The sequence below is a fragment of the Vipera ursinii genome (genome assembly GCF_947247035.1).
Source record: "Vipera ursinii genome assembly, chromosome: 2".
NCBI lineage: Eukaryota > Metazoa > Chordata > Lepidosauria > Squamata > Viperidae > Vipera > Vipera ursinii.
Window position 1 is genome coordinate 66,059,802 of NC_139513.1, and position 21,848 is coordinate 66,081,649.

The 21,848-nt window shown below is 39.2% G+C and overlaps 1 protein-coding gene across 1 annotated transcript in view; it reads right to left on the bottom strand.

The window, feature by feature from the left end:
* Nucleotides 1–21,848, bottom strand: part of STAB1 (stabilin 1) — a gene marked incomplete at its 5' end in the record, with an annotated part of 119,467 nt that overhangs the window by 18,477 nt on the left and 79,142 nt on the right. Inside the window, 12 exons of the mRNA XM_083353358.1 lie at nucleotides 2,118–2,267; nucleotides 6,024–6,213; nucleotides 9,450–9,509; nucleotides 10,166–10,312; nucleotides 11,861–11,947; nucleotides 13,179–13,355; nucleotides 15,641–15,700; nucleotides 16,399–16,536; nucleotides 17,074–17,220; nucleotides 18,753–18,836; nucleotides 19,997–20,044; nucleotides 21,415–21,531. Coding sequence (XP_083209484.1) covers nucleotides 2,118–2,267; nucleotides 6,024–6,213; nucleotides 9,450–9,509; nucleotides 10,166–10,312; nucleotides 11,861–11,947; nucleotides 13,179–13,355; nucleotides 15,641–15,700; nucleotides 16,399–16,536; nucleotides 17,074–17,220; nucleotides 18,753–18,836; nucleotides 19,997–20,044; nucleotides 21,415–21,531 — 1,405 coding nt within the window. The remainder of the gene's footprint in view (nucleotides 1–2,117; nucleotides 2,268–6,023; nucleotides 6,214–9,449; nucleotides 9,510–10,165; nucleotides 10,313–11,860; nucleotides 11,948–13,178; nucleotides 13,356–15,640; nucleotides 15,701–16,398; nucleotides 16,537–17,073; nucleotides 17,221–18,752; nucleotides 18,837–19,996; nucleotides 20,045–21,414; nucleotides 21,532–21,848) is intronic.

A 21,848-nucleotide genomic window follows, 5' to 3' on the forward strand; every position in this document is an offset into this window, starting at 1 on the left:
ACTTTTGATTCATCTAGCCCTGCCTTTCTCATGATGTGCTCTGCATATAAGTTAAATAGGCAAGGCGACAGTATACAGCCTTGCCGGACTCCTTTCCCAATTTTGAACCAATCAGTGGTTCCGTGTCCAGTTCTCACTGTTGCTTCTTGGCCCACATATAGGTTTCTCAAGAGACAAATAAGATGGTCTGGTATGCCCATCTCTTTAAGGACTTGCCAGAGTTTGTTATGATCCACACAATCAAAGGCTTTAGCATAGTCAATGAAGCAGAAGTAGATGTTTTTCTGGAACTCTCTAGCTTTCTCCATGATCCAGCGTATGTTAGCAATTTGATCTCTAGTTCCTCTGCCTCTTCGAAATCCTGCCTGTACTTCTGGTAGTTCTCGATCCACATACTGCTGGAGTCTAGCTTGTAGAATTTTAAGCATAACTTTACTAGCATGAGAAATGAGTGCAATGGTGCGATAGTTTGAACATTCTTTGGCACTGCCTTTCTTTGGAATTGGAATGTAAACTGATCTTTTCCAATCCTGTGGCCACTGTTGAGTTTTCCAAATTTGCTGGCAAATTGAGTGTAGCACTTTTACTGCATCGTCTTTTAAGATTTTGAATAGCTCAGCTGGAATACTGTCACCTCCACTAGCTTTGTTGTTGCTCAGCTTTTCTAAGGCCCACTTCACTTTACATTCTAGGATGTCTGGCTCGAGCTCAGTGACCACCTCATTGTGATTATCAGGGACATTAAGCTCATTCTTGTATAGTTCTTCTGTGTAATTTTGCCACCTCTTCTTAATCTCTTCTGCCTCTGTTAGGTCCCTGCCATTTTGGTCCTTTATCATAACATTTTTGCATGAAACGTTCCCTTCATCTCTCCAATTTTCTTGAAAAGATCTCTGGTCCTCCCTATTCTATTGTTTTTTTCTATTTCTTTGCATTGTTCATTTAAGAAGGCATTCTTATCTCTTCTAGCTATTCTTTGGAATTCTGCATTTAATTGGGCATATCTTTCTTTTTCTCCCTTGCCTTTCGCTTCCCTCCTTTCCTCAGCTATTTGCAAAGCTTCCTCAGACAGCCATTTTGCTTTCTTGCATTTCTTTTTCTTTGGGATGGTTTTGGTTGCTACCTGTTGTACAATGTTGCGAACCTCTGCCCATAGTTCATCAGGCACTCTGTCAATCAGATCTAATTCCTTAAATCTATTTGTCACCTCTACTGTATATTGAACAGGGATATGATTTAATTCATACCTGACTGGCCTAGTGCTTTTCCCTACTTTCTTTAATTTAAGCCTAAACTTTGCAACAAGAAGCTCATGGTCTGAGCCACAGTCAGCTCTTGGTCTTGTTTTTACTGACTGTATAGAGCTTCTCCATCTTTGGCTGCAAATTTTAGTGGATGCCAAAATGGAAAAGATTCCCCAAAAAACACAATAAAAAAGTGAAAAGCAGTAATGGTTTACACTTGGGAGGAGGGGGGCTAAATGTAACTTTCCGGTGTAAATAGGATGAAAAACTCCAAGAAATTAAAAAAAATCTGGAAAACCCTAAGTGTGAAGTTCAAAAACTCAAAGGAAAAAAAAGGAAATAAGAAGCACCTCAGTGAAATTCCAGACAAAATTGGAAGAGGAGCCAAACCATAACAGGTGCCAAAATATGACTGTCTAGAGCACCAACAAACATGCCCTTATTAGAAATGATTACTTTTCATCACCCTCTTGTCCTATAGGCACAACTGTACCATTCAATCACAGCTGCAGGAATCTTACAAGGTATGGCAGGTTAAAAAAATATGAAAATGACTTTTAGAATTGAGGGTAACACATGAAAAAGGCAATGGTCCATAAGGATAGGGTTGTCAAATCCTATACTGCACCATCAACCAAAACATTCAAGACAGTACCATGCAGATATCTTATAAAAAAACATCCTTTCTCTCACTAAATATATATTGAGTGGAAGAGGGGGGGGAATCGCTAGTATAATCTTCAAATACCCCTGGACACCTGATGCAGAAGATATATATGGGAATTACAAAGACAGTGCAAAGGGTACCATCATGGCCAATAGTGAGGAAGAGCTAATTTACAAGCTTTTGTTATGTTGAAAACATTGTCCTACCTTTGCAGTCTGGCCCATAGTATCCTGGAGCACAGAGTTCACAAGCCACTCCAACAAAAGATGCATTACAATTGCACTGTCCTGAGCCTTTATGCCCATCGTTGCACGTACCACGATTTTGGCATGGTGCTTCGAGCCCTCCGGGACACACTGAAAGAGGCAAAACCGACACGTTTTCAACCAAATGTATTGCTTCAGAAATGATGAATGAAGTCATACAGGCTTTCCAAAGAGACCACCGTCTATTTGGTCATATAGTTTTATCCATTTCCTAGAAACAACTGTTTAATAAGCCACAGCTAAATAGCTTCCTCCATCTCTGAAACTTTATGTGCTGGGCATGTATAATCCTTCATTTTTTCTCCAGTGCTTTGCAGTTATTTTAGGCACAATCACCGTAACTGTTTGCAGATTTGCCAGTTATTGCACCCATCTAAAATTATCATTAGAGGTAGCTTCCTTCAAGAATCTACTATTAAAACAAATAAACCTAGGAAGATGAAGAATAAAGTTCTCTTTAATAATTGCTTTTAAAAATCAGGGTAACTTTCTGCTGATTACCTTTCTATCATTCTAATCTAAAAGAAAGGTTTCACATGATGCTATAAAGGTGTTCTGCCTCTTACTGTCATTGTCTGTCTGCCAGTTAATCACACCCTTTAATGTATCCTACCTGGCATAGATTTACCCATGTATAGTAATGGTTTTTACTGATTTATTTTGAATAGCATACATTTGTCAGGGGGACCTACACTTTACAGAGTAATCCTGACATCCTAATTGCTAGTTTGTTCAGTTTCACACCTGCAAGCTTATCCACGGTGCGCCATTGGAGGCAAATGAGCTTGCACCATTATAGTAGTGGTTATGATCATTCATTTCATGGCCTCTTAGGTCTCATATCTTTTGGTGTTTAGCCAAGCCTTAGAACAATCGGACTTTAGGACAACCCAGAATGTTCTTTATGTAGTAACCACCTTATTTGGGACAATAATTCAAGGTGCTGGTGATGACCTATAAAGCTCTGAATGGCTTGGGTCCGGGATATCTGAGGGAACACCTGCTGCCGGCATCAAGCTCCCTTCGTCCAGTGCGCTCCCACAGGGAGGGTCTTCTCAGGGTGCCACCGATAAAAGACTGTCAGTGGATAACACCCAGGGGAAGGGCCTTCTCTGTGGGTGCGCCTGCCCTTTGGAACCAGCTGCCCGCGGAGCTTAGGACTGCCCCCGACCTCCGCACATTTCGCTGGGACCTGAAAACCTGGCTCTTTGAGCTCTTCAGCCCAGGCTGAGAATTTTTAACTGGGGTTTTTAATTCTAGGGATGATTTAATCTTTTTAAATTTGTTTTTAACTTTTGTATTGGTTGTTTTAATGCCCTGTAAACCGCCCTGAGTCCTTCGGGAAAGGGCGGTATATAAATAAATAAATAAGCAAACCATGGAATTAATAATAGTGAATACTGAATGCCTGCCCGAATAGTCAGATTTCAGATCTATAATCATATGAGCTTAGAATAGGGGAACCTGACTAATCTGAAGCTCTAATTCTAAGCAAAGTTTGTAGGGAGTGAGTTCCATTGTAGTCACAAGGTTTACTAATAGAAGAATGAAGCCCTGATCAGTTTAATTGTAGTTTATTTCTAGAGATAATACCAACATTTCAGATTGTGCTAGATTTATAATATCTCTTTCTATAAAAGAACTACAAAAAAGTCAAGCTTCTCTGTATCTCCCAAGTTAAAAATTGCGAGGAAGGATTAGACCCCCCCCCACACAGCTGATCTAGATTTCACTCTACTCTTTTGCCTTTCAATCAATAGTTTAAGGTCAGGAAGTAGTGCATGTTATTGACTACATTATATACTTCACATTTTCTTGTTATGTGAAACAGATGGGATAATACAGTACAGAAACAATGTCTCTTGGCTTTGCTTTGATCCAGTGCATATGTTATTAATTTTTTTTAAGTAGTATCTAGGCATTTTCATTATCTGGTTCTAAAAATTCTGAGTTTCTATTATCTGTTTTGTGTGCATTAATAAAAATAGCTGGTTTCTCTAATCTGTAGGATTTTTTTAAATTACACAATTTATGTGAACAAACACACTCAGAAATAACCACGAGTACTATATTTTTATTTGCTAATAAATATCTTAGTAAATAGGCTTATTCCATTTGTAAGACTTGATAATGCCTCTTAGGAAATCATAGAAAAATAAAACACAATAATAATCAGTAACTTGTACTTTGTACAAATATTATGTTGCTCAGCATGTAGCTCTGCCAAACCCCATACTCTTTCTGCAAATAGATGGCATATGAATGCCAAGATTGAAGATAAACGACAAATTCAGCCTTAAATACAGGTAATTTTCATGAAGTGGTTTTCCTTTGTTTTCTTTAGGAGTTTTTTTTAAGTCTATATGTCTGGCATTTTAGGAGTTTCCCATTTAAGTAACAACCATGTTTTCAAGATTAGCTAGATGCAGGATCTGCTGCAATGCACTAAGAATTGTGCGGCACGGAAAATACAACAGTACTCTAGTACACATAACTACCTCTATGAAAATCAGGAAAAGCGATTTGTTTATTGATTTGGTCCAGCAATGGTTGCAATTCAGCATTTAAGTATTGCTAAGAGACAATGGGAAAATCCATGAAATGTTGTTTTATTTCTTATCATGCTATGGAATATTTACCAAACACAAGCACCCGAAGGCAGGACAAGAAGCAACGGATGGAAACTAATCAAGGAGAGAAGCAACCTAGAACTAAGGAGAAACTTCCTGACAGAACAATTAATCAGGGGAACAATCTGCCTCCAGAAGTGGTGAATGCTCCAATACTGGAAGTTTTTAAGAAGAGACTGGCCAGCCATTTGTCTGAAATGGTATAGGGTTTCCTGCCTGAGCAGGGGGTTGGACTAGATGACCTCCAAGGTCCCTTCCAACTTTATTATTATTATTAACAAGAAGATAAATGATATTTTTGGCAAGGGGGAAGAAAAGTGAGTCATTTAATATATAAAGGAAATTATTAAGTGTATGAAATTTAAGATATGTTCTCATATTGGTGAATGGCAGTGCACAGAAAATTAGGCATGTATATCAAATTCAAAGGAGCATTAGAAATAATGATATATGAGGACAATTTGGAAATAAACCTCTGTTTGGTTATCAATGGCAGACACTCACATATACAGAACTTTTGTTATACACATTAGAAAACCTAAACATTACATTACTTTTTGACAAAATCGCCATTCAAATTGAGACACTTGACATAATGTCTTACAAGGTTTGAAATTCCTTAGTAATAGTTGCTCAGCACTAAATCTGGGCTATAATGGGTGTGTGTGTGTGCGTGATCAAAAACATCTCAATGGAACTGCTTTAAAAGTTCTTGAGTGCATCTAATGGTGTGTGGGCGAGCATTATAATGAACTAACACCACACCAGAAGTTGTGCCATAGAAAATCCCGCCAAATGTGAAGATGCCAAAGGACTACTGCTAGTGAAGTTCAAGGAGCGTGGTTCAACCATCAGTTTGAAAATCTACTGTGAAACATTATGAAAACTCAGAAAAGCTATCCATAACAAGCGTCAGGGCATGCTGACTTCCAGTGTGGTGTTGATTCACAGTAATGTAAGGTTGTAGTTTTCTAATGTGAATAATAAAAGTTATCTGTCATTGATAACCAAATGGAGGTTTATTTCCAAATTGCCCTCACAGTTCAGTTAGAGGATCCAGAACCTTAGATGTGAGACATAACAAGGACATTTCACCCTCATAGATGGTAAAACAAATTGTTGTGTTATTTTTACCAACTGCTATTGCCATGTGTTATAATTACCAAGTTAGGAACGAAAAACATATTATTTTATCTGGAATTTTAATATTCCTTACCCTGGCAGTTCTTTCCATAGTGATTTGCACAACATTGGGGTGTCCACTTAGAGACAAGGCATGTTTTCTTGCATCCCTTAGTGAAATGTTTTCTAAGCCGGTTTTGATACAATGGCACTCGAGAATATTGCCGCCAGGAGTACCTCCTTGGAACGTCAAAAGGGTCATAATAGCAAGCCTGGATTTCCCCCTATTGGAAAAAGACAACTGTTTTTGCCTTTTGTTGGAAATTTGATTCTTAAAATGAAAGTATACATTCCATTTGCAAGGTATGTGGGAACTTCCTCCTATTATTCCTATGTGCTAAGAATTTTCATTGGAGTACATAGAGGAAAAACTAATGGACAGGCAAAACTCTGGTGCCCCATCACTTCTTTTGACTCAGAATTCCAGGACTCTCTTTGTATCAAAAGTCCTCAAACAGATGGGGATTGCACATATGACCAAGACAGAACTGTTTACAACAGGCACGTAACTCTGAAATCAGGATGCATTATGAAGTTGGAACACCACTAAAAGCCAGTGGTGCTATGATCCCAGCAAGCTTCGTCATGGTGACAAGGTGAAATACAGTGTCCTAATTAGAAGTCCAAAGTCTGGGAATCTCCAGATAGAGAATGAAACTGTATATACTGTATTTTTATTGTATTTATTGCCCTGTACACCGCCCTGAGTCCTTCGGGAGAAGGGCGGTATAGAAATTAAATAAAATAAAAATAAATAAACTTCTCAAGACCTTTCTTCTCTGTAAATAGGCAGAAATTCAAATATAGATGCCTTTTTTTAAAAAAAATCATATTGCATCAACTCTCCAGACAGTATCTAATTTTGTAATTCAAATGCTCTGGAAATTTCAGTTTACTTGATTGCAACTAGGTTCCCCCATGCAGTTTATCAGAGCACCTCCCAACTTTCTTACCAATACATTCTATGTTCACCTTTTCCCTCCTTTTGCTGGCTTTATTGACTCAAATCACAGACTGAATGATTTATCATTTTGCCACTCTTAATTAGGACTGCTATAATATGGTTTTAAAGAAGTTCATCGGACTTCTGTTATTACACTGAGCAGTGCCTTTTTTGTACAAGAAAAAGGTGCCGGAACTCACACGTCATACAACCCACCTTGCCTACCCTACAAGGTTCCATCCAAAAAAGGTGCCAGAACTCCGTTCTGAGCGTTCTATGAGAAAAAAAGCCCTGACACTGAGGCACTGGGTTTGGACAAGGTCTGAAGGACATTTTTCAAATTGTTTTGGAAAGGTGCTATTACTCTTTTCTAATAGAAGATATATACCTTTATTTAAAGCTTGATCCAGGTCTGGGGGTGCAATAGCTCAGCTGGAAAGCTTATAACCTAGGTTCAAGACCCAAGCACTGCTCAACAGGGTGAGTCCCATTCCTGCTCCAGCTCCTGCCCAGCTAGCAGTTGGAAAACATGCAAGTGTGAGTGGATTAATACTGTACCACTTTAGTGGGAAGGTAATAGGGTTTCATGCACCCATGCTGGCCATATGACTCCAGAAAAATATCTTTGGGCAATGCTAACTACGTCGGCCAAGAAACAGAGAGGAGCACCATGCCCTAGAATTGGACATGCCTGAACAGGGACACCTTTATCTTTACCTTTTGATCTGGGTATATTACTAATTTTACTTTTCATACCAAGATAACTCTAAACCCGAGACTCTGAATATATCAGATGGCAATGTGCATACATATATACAGTGGATACGGAAAGTCTGCACACCTCTGTTAAAACGCCAGGTTTTTGAGATGTAAAAAAATTAGACCAAGATAAACCACATCAGAATTCTTTTCACCTTTAATATAAGCTATATAAGCTGTGCAATTCAACTGAAAAACAAACTAAAATTCTTTAGTGGGGGAAAAATAAAAATAAAAAACTAAAATAATGTGGCTGCGTAAGTGTTCACACCCTCTTATAAGTAGGGATGTGGCTGTGTTCAGAATTAACCAATTGTATTCAAACTGATGATAAATAGTAGTTAGTACAAACCTGCCATCTATTAACGTGACTCTGAACAAACCTATATAAAATTCAGCTGTTTTAGTAGGATTTTTCTGACATTTACTCAGTTGCCTCTTACAGCAAACGCTATGAACTGCAAAGAGCTTATACAGCAATAAAAGGATCTCGTTGCTGGAAGGTGTAAGTCAGGAGAAGGGTAAAAAAACATTTTCCAAAGCATTGGCTATATCATGAGGCACAGTGAAGACAGTCATCAACAAGTACAGAAATATGTCACAACAGTGAAATTACCAAGAACTGGATGTTCCCCCCAAACTGATGAAAAACAAGAAATACTGGTCTGAGAGGGTGCCAAGACACCTACAGCCAAATTAAAAGAGCTGCAGGAATTTCTGCCAAATACTGGCTGTGTACTACATGTGACAACAATCTCTGTATTCTTCATGTAATACAACTGTGAGGTAGGCTGGCAAGATGGAAACCTTTTCTTACCAAAAAATAAAAATAAAAAATCCAAGCCTGGCTACATTTTACAAAAACCTACACCAGGTCTAACAAAAGCATGTGGGAAAATGTGTTATGGTCTAATGAGACCAAAGTTGAACTTTTTGACCATAATTCCAAAAAGTATGTTTGGCAGAAAAACAATACAGCGCATTCCAAAAGTACACCATACCCCCAGTGAAGCACAAGAGTGGCAGCATTATGCTGTGGGGCTGTTATTCTTCAGCTGGAACCTCAAGGTGGAGGGAATTATGAACAGCTCCAAATATTAGCCAGTTTTGGCATAAAACTTTCAGGCCTCTGCTAAAATGCTGAAAATGAAGAGGAATTTCACCTTTCAACATGACAATCTAAAGCAGACCTCCAAATCAACAAAAGAATGGCTTTAGCAGAAGAAGATCTAAGTTTTGGGATGGCCCAGCCTGAACCTGAATCCGACTGAAAGTCTGTGGGTGGCCTTTTGAGGATTGTGCACAGGAGATGCCCTCGCATTCTGGCAGATTTGGAGTTTTTTTACAAAGAAGAGTGGATAAAGATTCCCAAGGCAAGATGTGTCATGCTGACAGGCTCCTACCCTGAAAGCCATCATAAAATCATAAAATCAAAAGGTGCTTCAACAAACTATTAGCTTAACTGTGCATTTTTATGTAACCACAGTATTGTAAGTTTATTATTTCTCCCACCCCAATTATAGTTTGTTTTTCAACTGAATTGTACAGTTTCTATGTTATATTAAAGATGGAAAGAATTCTGAAGCAATTTTGTTTTACATCTCAAATACCTGGCATTTTAACAGGGGTGTATAGAATTTCTATATCCACTGCATGTACTCTTTCGCATTGTGCCTGTCTTGGTAAACCACCATCAAGTTGCTTATTATCCACATCTTGTCAACAGTGAATCCACCATTTCTCAGGGGGCGGGCTTACCATTTCCACTGATCCAAAAGGACAGAATCTCTCAAAGCCACAAGGACCACATGGAGCATTCTGAGAAGAGATTATAGGAAAGAAGGAAAGATAAACAGGTATGTAAGAAGCCATTTCAACTTTAATCCGAAAATCTGTTAAATTTTTCTTTCTCACAAAAGCTGCAACCTATTTGCTGGGACACGTTTTTGGCCACAGAACTCCACTTTGGCTACTAAACTCATGATGACAGTGTTATGGTTAACACAGCTGGCATTTGGGGCCCTGTCCCCAATGTTTAGATGCTTTGAGGTGTTCATAATAGGTATTTATCAGTATTTTAGAATTTAAATCTTGCAAAACAAGTAGAATACATACAGATTATACAATCTCACCTTAAATGAAATTGCCATGAGAGGGATAATTTTTTAAAAAATTGTACAGTTCAATAGAAACAGAAGTGTTTTGAAGGTTTTTTTTTAAAAAAACAGCTCTCATATTATTATTAAATTTATATGCTGCTCATATTTCCAATAAGGCGACTTATAACTGGAAAGTAAGTTCCACAAACATGGGAAAAGCATGGAGAACTTGCTGGCTGCCATTGTCAACATTATTATAAGAAATTTAACAAATTTATCTTTTTGTCTAGAGAATCCTTTAATGATATTAAATCAACAAAATGAAGATAATTATCTAAATCAGTAAACATTGATATTTAAAATTAAAGTGCTCACTGAAATCTCAACAGTTTGAAACTCATCACAACGGGATCCCAAATCTGGAGGCTCAAGAAGGTGATCAATTCCATAAGCAATGCCCACATTGAATTCCATATATCGCTGGACAATCCTTGCGTTGTCATTGTCCACCACAATATCCCCCTGCAAACCAACAAAGCAGTAAAAGTGAATCAGAAGACAGAAAATGAATATTGGAGGCTTTTGGTTTTGACTAATATGCAAAATTCAGCCCTATCGCCTGTTGCTTCTTGATCCTTTTTACCTTTTTTTGCCTCAGATCAGAAGCACTGTAATTTATGCAAAAAACCCCTCTATCTATAAGGTATAAACTTTATACACAGTAAATCTCATCACATTTAGCAAGCTGAACAAATTTCCTAATTTGGTATCCTCAAGATTGCTGCACTATAGCTCCCAGGATGCCTAGATAATCCCCATATATTTACTTCAAGATGTATTCAAAAAGTTGCTGTAATGTTTATACACATCCTACTTTCTTTGGTCTCTGTCTCCCAGATTCTTTGTTTCTTGATCAGCTTCCCTAGCTTGTTCCAGCTTCTCCTAAAATAAGTGACTCCTTTAGATTACTGTTCTCCTTTTTGTTCCTAGCTTCTCTTTTTTGGCCCATACCTCTTTTGCATCCTTTCTATTGTGTACTGGGTTCATTGTGCAGGAATGGAGATGAAGCGAGTGAGTTCAGCAATGATCATGTTTATTTGCTTGCAGGATCTGAACTGGAGAACGGGGCTGCAGCTGCAGCAATTTATAACCTGGCCCCTAGACGGCAGCCAATAGGTTTAAAGCAACCTATTGCCGCTAGGGGCAGTCAATAGCAGCACTGGAGACGGTGAGTCTGAGGTGCTGGGAGCCATTAGCTAGCTCCAGCTTACCACGTGGTGTTACAATCAAGCCCAATACATTACACTTTCATTTGCCTCCTCCCATGACCTTTAATACTTGCAGCTGCTGTATCCTCTACCTACTCCTTAGCCTAACTTATAAAAATACTTAGGACATTATGATCAAAACTAATGTCATGGTGGCACAGTGGTTAGAATGCAATATTGCAGGTAAACTCTGCCCACAACCAGGAGTTCGATCCTGAAATCGTGACAACTATGCTTGTGATTTTACTTCAGCTTTCCTTTGCTTTACAGCATCAGAAAGAATATGACCCCAAACAGTCATATGAGCCAAAACGTAGGTGGAAAGTGTCTGGAACTTGACTCATGAAGGGCAGTCTTATAGCCCTATTCTTTCATTGCTTGGAATGTTCACCCAGCATTGGGCTAATTAGCAAGAAGGGAATTAATGTTTGTCTATACATTAAATGGAGAGGAAGGAATTACAAGAGAGTAAGCAGGCACCCAATAAGGAATACTCATAGAAAGGAAGGCACTAGCACCAGATGTTTGTATAACAAACTGCATAGGAGGCAAACAAAAGCCTTAGTGAAGCAATCTCTCTTGTCTGTGAGAGGACAAAGGAAAAAAAATAGCGAGTCAGGCACAGGGGAACGAACATGCACTAACCGTTACTTTTTCATCACCTTCATAATTCCGAACAGTGCTGCCCAAGGCAGTCCCTAAGTGAGGACTATCTATATCTTTTGAAAATCCATTTAGCCAGGACAGTATTGTACATCACTTTGCCCTCTTGTGGCTTCAGTTTAAAAGAGTGCTTACTTACTGCATGCGTTTTGCTGCAGCTAAATGAAATCGTTGAGCCGTGCAAAGTCCTCAAGGAAGACAGTTCTGTCAGTTTGGAAGCCAAGACCTAGAAAACAAAACAGTAAATAATGATTGATTTTGCACAGATTCAAGCTGGCCAAAATAGATCTGGAGAGGTTGTGTCTTATGTTTCATTCATCGTACATATAAACAGGAATTGGGGAAGGTTTCATTTTCATCAAAAGAATAATTTCCTCATTTGCCTTCTGTGTTCTGTGATTATAAACTTTGTTTCGGACAGTAAATGTTTCTGACAGTGAATCAGCTAGGAAGATAAATGTTCAGGAAGGTTAAATAGGAATGGGTCTCACTTAAGGCTGCAAAAGATCTTGTTGAGAATAAATTTCCCTGTGGATCCATGATATGATAAATGCATGATCATATGAAGCACTGCGAGAAAATCAGCATCTGGATAAAGAATCCCACACCACTTTGAGTACTACCTCATTTATTTTGTGCTGGTAAAAAAAAAGGAAATCCTAATCCAGGAGTCTTCCAAACTTGGCAACTTGAAGACTTGTGGACTTCAACTCCCAGAATTCCTCAGCCAGTTGAAGTCCACAAGTCTTCAAGTTGCCAAGTTGGGAGACCCCTGTCCTAATCCTTGCTCAGTGTCCTGACTATTCTTCTAAGTTTTTTTAATTAAACGTCAGAGAAAAACAATGTTGAGATAGACTCCTTAACAAATTTACCATGGCCTCTATCCATATTTTTCAAAATATGTGAAGTCATGCTTAACAGGTATGCATGTTTCCTCTTGAAATACATCCTTTGTATTTGAAATACATCCTTCTGTTTTACAGAGCTAAAATGCACCTTAAATTACCCACGTTATTTAAAAGAATGAATGGGCTGGCACCTGTAGATGCCCAAGCAATTATGATGATCAATCATTTTCATTTTAACATTGTAAAATGCCCAGAGTTGTCTATTTCAGATAGGCAGCCATCTAAATCTAAAAATCTATAAAATAAATAAATAAAATTATAATTTAGTAATTCATTGTTAAAATAAAAGGCATTGTTAATGCAATTTTATACCAGCTGCTCTAAGATTTTCTCTATTTTAATTTTCCCCCTTGCAATTGCTCAGTTTTGGCACATCTCCAGTGAATAAGCAAGCTAAGTCCAGTAGCAACTTCTCTTCCACAGTCAGATCTCACAGATTTTATCAGATAAAATGTTGGTTAAGCAGTTTACTTATTAAATCAAAACCAATTTCCAGCCAGGTTTAAGTGACATGAAAAGGAGATGTGTTTTCTTTAACTTTGGGTTTACCTTTATGTCCCGGATCATGTGCCCTTTGAGATAAGCAACCAGTTTGCTCCTGTGGTCTTTATGATAGAGCCATTTTTGCATTTCAGCAGGAAGAGAATTAAAGGCTGCATCAGTTGGCCACAGCATGGTAAATGGCTGATGAAGGGTATTATTGACCAGATTAAGAAGTCCTGCTTCCTGTATAGAGACACAGAGCATTAAAATAACATGATTTTACAAAGCTAAGAGAATTACTGTCAACTGGTCAACACCCCCCCTCCCCCAAACGTCAGTCTTGAAAAGATCGGAGAGCTGCATCAAAGTTTGTATGGAAACAACCTTCATGCTGTTGAGTGGGATGTAAGCCACAAGTCTGGGAATTGGGTTGATTGTTTTTGGAGGGTTTTAGGGAGAGGGGGGAATGAGTGAAAAGTGGCCAAACAGATGCCTGATGCCTTAAGCCATTTGGGCTTTACAAAATTTCCTCCTTTCGTCAAAGCAGGCTTCCTCTGTGTCTTAACCGGTCTGGTTTAGAAATGTGGATTTTGATATGCTGTACGATGCTCAGCACAGGGAAAGAAAGCTGTGCAGGACACCTATGGTGGCCAAAAAATAAAATTAAAAAATCTGGTAGCATTTTTTCAGCCTGGCAAAGTGTTTGTGCACTTGATGAAACAAACTGCAGCTCACAGTGTCTGCCTTTTAATAAATCATAATGCTAATGTGTTTTTAAAAAGGCTACCATGCTCTACCTGTATGTTGATTGCAACAATTCCTGTTATGATTATTTTATGACTGTGTCTACTTTAATTTTCAGCAACTTTGAAAGGCTGGTTACAAAGTGAGCGAGTGGTAATAAATACATAAATAGGCTACAATCCTGTAAATACTTAAAAGTGAAAGCAGTGTTTGAAGAACATTACACTATATCTATACACGTTTGATTCAGAGAAAACCAGAATGTCAGAAAATGATTGTTTCTCATGAGAACAGTTCTATGCTTTTGTTATGGTTAAAACATTGGGATTTGGGAACCTTTCTAATCTACTGCAAATCACCCAAACATCTACCCATCCATACCCTACTTTCTGCCCACTTTTAGGATAGGTTTAGGGTCTTGAAAGATTTCTGGAGGAACATTAACAGCTATGAAGCCTTCAGAGTTCCATGTTTCAACAACGGATCTAAAAAGAGTTCTGCAAGGAACAAATACGTTGGGAGAGTTGAATTAATCAAGAAGGCCTTGTGAGAGGATGTACTCCCAAACAAGAGCAAAGTGTTAAAAGAATTCTAAGGAAATAATAGAATGTCACATTAAAATAAATGCTCATGATATAGTTGTCTGGGATGCAGAGCATGGATTTAGCCTGGCTGTTAATGAATGCTAATGTCATAGTTCCGATAAAAGACACAGTTTCAAACAAAATGCAAGCAATGTTTATCTAAAAAGTCTTAATAATGAAACGGAACATCGGCACTCATGGAGGGATGCCAGAATCTGAAATCTGCTCCCCCCACAAACCCATCATAACACACACACAATCCCCACCCTTATCTACACGTCATAAATCACATTATCCAATTAGTTTTACATATGAGGTTTCACTTCCCATTCTGTACATGGGCTTTTCCAATCTTCTCACAACATCCGGGTAGATTTCCTCCCCCCCAAATGAAGCAATTAAAGTAACAGGCTGTCTCTTATATTGTCAGTGCAAAACATGTCAATGTTTGCAGCGTTGACAGCTAATATACATTGCCAAGAATTACTAAGAAATACATGAGGGTAGAAAAGACTCACTTCTGTCTAAGTTATATTTTGAGAAGAAGGAAGTGCAAGAAAAAAAGAGAGACAATTTTCTTTTCTTTTCTGTTAAATATACAGACTCTCTTAACTAACAGTCGGCCAAGTCAGAAAGAGATCCAGGACAGCATGTGAAGCATCTTCCTTCTATCTATTTATCTGAGTTTTCCCAGGTGGTCAAATGGGCTGAGATTATACCATCTCCATTAGTCCACATGTCTGTAGCCAGTGAGTGAAGTAGATAATGTTTTCTCTCTTCAGACCTGAATTCTATTAAAACTTAAACCATTATCCAATTAATCAGAATTCAAATCCCACTTCTGAAATGCATGTTGAACCAAATTTTAAAATTATATTATTTTGTATTTTTAATATATGGGTTTTAATATGAACCTGGCTAGATGGCAGCACACAGAAAACTTGGACTAATCTTAAAAAGCTACGCGAGTGATGGTTAAGATTTGGATGTGAGACTATCAGGAAACTGCATGGCTCTAAGCTATGTTTGGGAATTGAAAAATAATAATTGGAAAAAGATAACAGCAAGCCACTTCCATATCCTTGTCAGGGAAATTACATAAATGTATCCATGAAATTACCAGTGGTCAAGCTCAACTCAAGGACTACTTCACTTATGTTTCATTCTATGGATTGAAACTGAAAGAGAATGTTCAATTACCTTTAAAAGCCTGCTATATGTTTTGTATCCAAGAGCCTCTGAGACCTCTATAATGGTTTTCTGGAAAGCAATCAATCAGAAAAGTTGCCAATAAATCCCAGTTCCAGAGTCTGATCAGAAAAGCATTATGCCTGCTTGAAGGTGCATGGAAGAGATGCGGCCTAATTTTTACATCTAACATTGAAACAAGCTGCCTCTTTCCCCATTTCTGGCAATCTAAAATGTGCATGTGCAGCTGTAATACACAGAGATGGCAAGTAAATCTTATATCATGTGTATCTTGTTTAAAACACAAGGATAAGATGCTTTGTAATAGCCCTGAACCCAGATAATGACATGATCTGCCATACAGCAATTCTGAAATATATTCAGTGGCAGATAACTATGTGCAATGCTGCAGCCCTAACAGATTTTACTTCAGTTATGCAACTCGTACAGAAAAGACACAAAAAATAGATCAGAGTCGGATCATTCCATCTCTGAAATAATCCAAACTGTATGTGTACCCAGGCATGAACACTCAAACAAAATAGAAATATATGCAATCAGGAAAGATGGATCTATGGCTCACAGTGCCCTAGTAAGTGGATAGTTAGTGTTTTAAACATCTAACTCAGAACTAAGTATAGTATAAGAAATAAAGAGCCATTAAAAGCCATTATTATTTTCAATAGCATCTAGTTTTACAGTAGTTTAAAGACTAGCAAACTCATTATGGCTTCTTTCACCTTTTCTACCGTATCTTATTTTAGACATACCTGGGATAGGCCACATGAAATGTTGTGGTGCTGCAGGTCATATGGGGCTAAGACCCCATCAATAATATGTATGACTCCATTCTCTCGAGTAATGTCACTTTCAATTATCTTAACTTCATCATTTAAATACAGACTGTTCTGGGAGGGTAAAAAAGAGGGAATACATTTCAAGCACTTTTAAAAACAGACTATTATACATTATACAAAAATATAAGAATGTTATTCTAGAGCAGGGGTCCCCAACCCTTGGGCCATGGCCTGTTTGAAACCAGGCTGCTGGAGAAACGGGCAGAAGGACAAACACCATCCGCTTCCTTGAGTGGAACTTTGCATGCGAGTTCAAGCACCCTCTGTTCACGCGCAAAGCTCCATTCATGCAAGTGGAGGGCATGTGCACGCCGCTCACACAAATGGAGCTGTGTGAACACTCAGGCGCCTGTTACTCACACGACACAACACACACACACGGGCAGGCCGAGCCATTCTGCAAGCTGGAAAGGTTGGGGACCGCTGTTCTAGAGGGATTATCATTGGCCCTAAAAAAATAACCCAGTTCCATGAAAAATGAAGACCTGATAGGACACAGTCACATAAGGTTTCTCTTGGCAGTGCAGAAAAGCCTTTTTATGACTAACTAAGATGGAAATGAAACAGGACGGTGACAATGACACACACCTCTTTCATGGAAACTCTGATTTTGTGACCAGATAAAGCTGTTAGAGAATCCTGTGATTCCAAGTCATCTGATAGGAGCTTCTGGCAGATGACTGTGTGATAGCGAAGCAGATCTTCCATGCAGCCAGCTTCTTCCCATTCTGAAAACTAAAGAAAATATGGTTGTACAAAGCAAGCACAGGTTAATCCATTCTTGTTCAGGTGTTTGAAATGAAGCTGCTCTCTGATACAATAGTAATAAATCATGAATGCCGTCTAGTGCATCTATTTCTATTATCTAACGCAATAGAAAAATGGTTAAAACCTGGTTCTCATGATCCACTTGTCACTCCAAAAAAATGTAGAGCTGTTGGGCACCGGCATAAACATACCAACCAATTCACTACAGACGGGGAAAACTGAGCCACAACCAAAATTCAGTTCAATTTAAAACTATTATTCATTTATTAACTTAAAAGGATGGCAACAATAATACAACTATAAACTATAAAGCCAAATACTAAAACTAAAAACCTGGTGCCTATATTGTCTTAGGATGCCTCAACAACCATCTGTAAATTCCTATTGCTCTACCTCAGTGCCAGCCACAATGGCTTTTTGCAAGGCTAGACCTGCTGGATTGCCAAGGTGTTTGTGTGTGTTCCATGAGGTAGGAACAGCTACGGATAAGGCACACTTCCCAAGTCCCTTTAGATGGCAGCAGGGAAGGAATCTGAAGTGCATTTACCCCCGAGGAAGCCCGCTGAGGCTCCGGCTGTCTTGAACCGGACGGCGGAGCAGTTCCCAGGCCACGGAGCGTCGGGCTGGAAAGGAGCAGCCGTGACGGCCCCGCGGCCTTTACTCCGGAGTCAAACCCATTGCAAATTCCTCCTGGACCGGAGCGGAAGCGGACCGAGGCCCCCACATTTACCCTATTGGATCTTGTGGGATGGGCAGTTATTCTCAGGGAGAAGTGATCCCTCAAATAAGTGATCCCCAGTGCCATGTAGGGATTTAAAGGTGATAACCAGCACCTTGAGTTGCCCCACAGAAGTAAACTGGGAACTAGTGCAGTTCACATTATAGGGGTGTAACATAAGAAAACCTAGGGGCTCCAAACATTGTATGTGCTGCTGGATTCTGAACTAGTTGTAGCTTCCAGATGGTCTTCAAGGGCAGCTTCATGTAAAGCACATTGCAATAGTCCAAACACAAAGTGACTAAGGCTTCTTGGTCCAGGAGAGGGCACAGTTGGCATGCAAGATGAATCTGTGCGGAGCACACACCTCCCAGACATGACTGCCACCCGCTCCCTAAGTAGGTGCCATGAGTCCAGGAGGACACCCCCCCAAATTGTGTGCCATCTCAATGGATATGGCATATTGATGGTACTGTACCCTGTTTTGTCCAATGCATCTTGCTCAGTGTTTCCATTAAGATGCTACAGAGGAAGTTCAAATTTAGCTGAAGACATTTATATTTGGAAGCAAAGTTAAAAAAAAATAACGCTTAACTGAAACAAGAATTTGCCTAGAAGTTATCCTTCCTTAAGGTTCTCTTAGTGAACTCTTCTTTTACATTAAACATTTTTTTTTAATTTTAATCCCATTTATATCCCGCCCTTCTCCGAAGACTCAGGGCGGCTTACAATCTAAGGCACCCCTTGGGTTTTTCAAATGCCACCTTTCACAAGTGCTTACTGTGGTCTTTGTCTGTAGGTAATCAGCATGTGGGACGAAAATGGTGTATGGTCCTTTCCCTGTTATTTCCAATACTCGATAAAACTGCAACATAGGGAGAAGTCCAGGGATTAGTATAAATACCAAGCAAAAGTTATAATCTACAGGCGTTTGGCATTTGGATTCAGAGAAATTGGCCGTGCACTGAAGATGCTGCAAGAGGTAATGTCATCTTGGACTTATCAACAGGGTTATACTGTCAGGTTTTGCAGGAAATGATAGCTGTATGCTGCACCAGTACCCCTGCCCTTGGGATACGGTGTTGGCTTTGGTCGCTGGCTGAGGAATTGGAAAAAGTACAAAGAACAGTGAGAGGGGAAAAGCTTGGGAGAGAAATGACTAAGAATGGTTTAGGAGACTGGGTATATTTAGGCTAAGGGAAAGCTAAGGAAAAACAGTCTTCTAAATATTAGAAGACTGTTCTAATATTTCCTGGGCTATCATAGGGAAGAGGGTGTGCAGGTTTATTTTCCACAATTTCCAAGAACCATAAACGAAAACTTCACAGAGGGGATTTAAATTTGACACAAGAAGTAATTTCTTCACTGAAAACTAGGAAACACTAGAATAACTTGGTTTTTGAAATCATAGGTGCTCCATTATTGGTGATTTGAAAAAAAAATTGACTGACATTTGTCTGGGTTCGCATTCCTGCCCTGGGCAGTGAGTCAGAACTCAGGACCTTCAGAGTCTCTTTGAATCTGATGGTTCTATGAACTCTGTACCCATCATAGAAAATTTCTTCATTTCTCTCTTGTTGCAACACTATTCTTTTCATTGGGTATTTTGCTGATTAGATTCCACTCCCCCCCTTTTTCCCCCTGAATCTTCAAGACATTTAACAATATTAAGCAAGAAATGCAAAATATAAAATGCAAAATAAGATACAAAAGCCAAAAATATAAAATTGTTCACATATAAAAGTCCTGGCTAAAAGCATGGATCTAAATTCCATTGTATGCAGAAATAGGAACCATACTCAACCCCACCCCCCACCCCACTCCCAAAAAAACCCACCAGAAAAGACAATTTCATCCGTTGAGGGACTGTCTAGAAATGGGCATAGGTCAACCTTCCAATTCTGATGCTTTCCAGATGTTCTGGTGTATAGTTCTAATTGGATTGCACGGTTGCAGGGATTGTGCAAGGAACTTTCTGGATCCCACTCCAGTTTTTTACCACATAGAAATCCTTCTCATACTTACCTTGCTGTAACGAAGAAATTCAGAGGCATCTTTTCTTCCCATAAGTTCCTGAAGAAGGAAGCAAGGAAGGAAGGGAGGGAGGGATTAAACATGTTCACAATAACAAGTTTCTTCCAAATTTTAGGAACTAAAGTATGTGCATAAAAAACATTCATAATAACAGGCTTCTAATACTGCAATTGCAGATGTGGGAATTCCTTGTAAAAACTCTCCCACTGCAGAATTATAATAGAGAAAAGCAGATCTGATGCATGTCAGGTTTTGAGCCCTACATTCTGGCTGGAATCTTCATAGGTACTTGAACTGGTTGGCCAGAGAATTAATGAAGGCATGGATGCAGTAATATCTGGCAACCAAATGTAGTGGCCGGACTGATCTTGCCTTTGATTCTGACTCAAGGCTTCCATGTGCCCCAAGAGACTTGGGAGCTATCACACTTCATATATTCAAGGTGCTGGTGATGACCTATAAAGCCCTAAATGGCTTGGGTCTGGGTTATCTGAGGGAACACCTGCTTCTGGCATCAAGCTCCCTTCGTCCCGTGCACTCCCATAGGGAGGGCCTTCTCAGGATACCGCCGGTTAAGGAATGCCAGCGGGTTATTCCCAGGGGAAGAGCATTCTCTGTGGGCGCACCGGCCCTATGGAACCAACTCCCCATGGAACTTAGGACTGCCCCCGACCTTCGCTCATTCCGCAGGGACCTGAAAACTTGGCTCTTTGAGCTGTCTGGCCCAGGCTGAGGGGTTTTAATTTTTATTGGGTTTTAGTTTTAAATTTCAGGGACTTCATTTAATTAATTGTCTTAATCTGATTTTAATTTTTGTATGTTTGTTTTAATCCTCCCTGTACACCGCCCTGAGTCCTCCAGGAATAGGGCGGTATATAAATTTAATAAAATAAAATAAATAAAATAAATATGAATAATTTTGAATTATTAATTATAACAATCATATTTGAACCATTCAATATAGGAAATTATGTCCTTACCAATGAATCCCCAGATAGCATACATAAGGGGTGTCAAACTGCCGGCCCACTGGCCGGATGCGTCATGCCAAAACCGTGCCCACCCCAGCTCCAGCAATGGGGAAAAAGTTGGGATACATCGCAACGCGTCATGTGACGTTGCAAGTTTGACACCCCTGGCATACATGAAAAAAGCTTTGTTTTCTTTATATTTTCTTTCAAATGAAAGTTCAACTGATTTATCATCTAATTTTTTACTATTTTTTTAATTCATGGGATCATTTGCAACTACCTTTTCTTTTTTGCAACATTTTTCAACTATGTCACATGCTGCTTTTTCAGTACTACTATCAGCACAAAGTTTGGGAATGTTAAGAAGGAAGACTGCTCTTCTAGCATTTGGGAATGGATGCTCACAAATGTTGCAAGTTTTAGTAAAATATGTCTTACCTCCCATACTTTTCTATGGCATGTGAAGCCATCACCAGTCCCCAATAGACAAACGCATGTTCGATTCTGATTTGCATTTTTAAGGCACATAGCTAGTGGACTGCAGCCACCATTATTCTGATCAAGAAAAGAAGAACTAATAAACAGGAGTTATAGTAGCTGTAAATAAACAATTTTCCTTTTCAGAAAAGTGAATGAGCTATCAACAGCTTTGGAGAAGTGGAAAGTAGCCATCTCAGTGAAGACAGCTGTGTGCAGAAACTCAATACCATGCCTAAAGCAGGGGTAGGCAACCTTGGCTCTTTTATGACTCATGGACTTCAACTCCCAGAATTCCTGAGCCAGCTGGCTCAGGAATTCTGGGAGTTGAAGTCCACGAGTCATAAAAGAGCCAAGGTTGCCTACCCCTGCCTTAAAGGTTTCCATGAACCTGT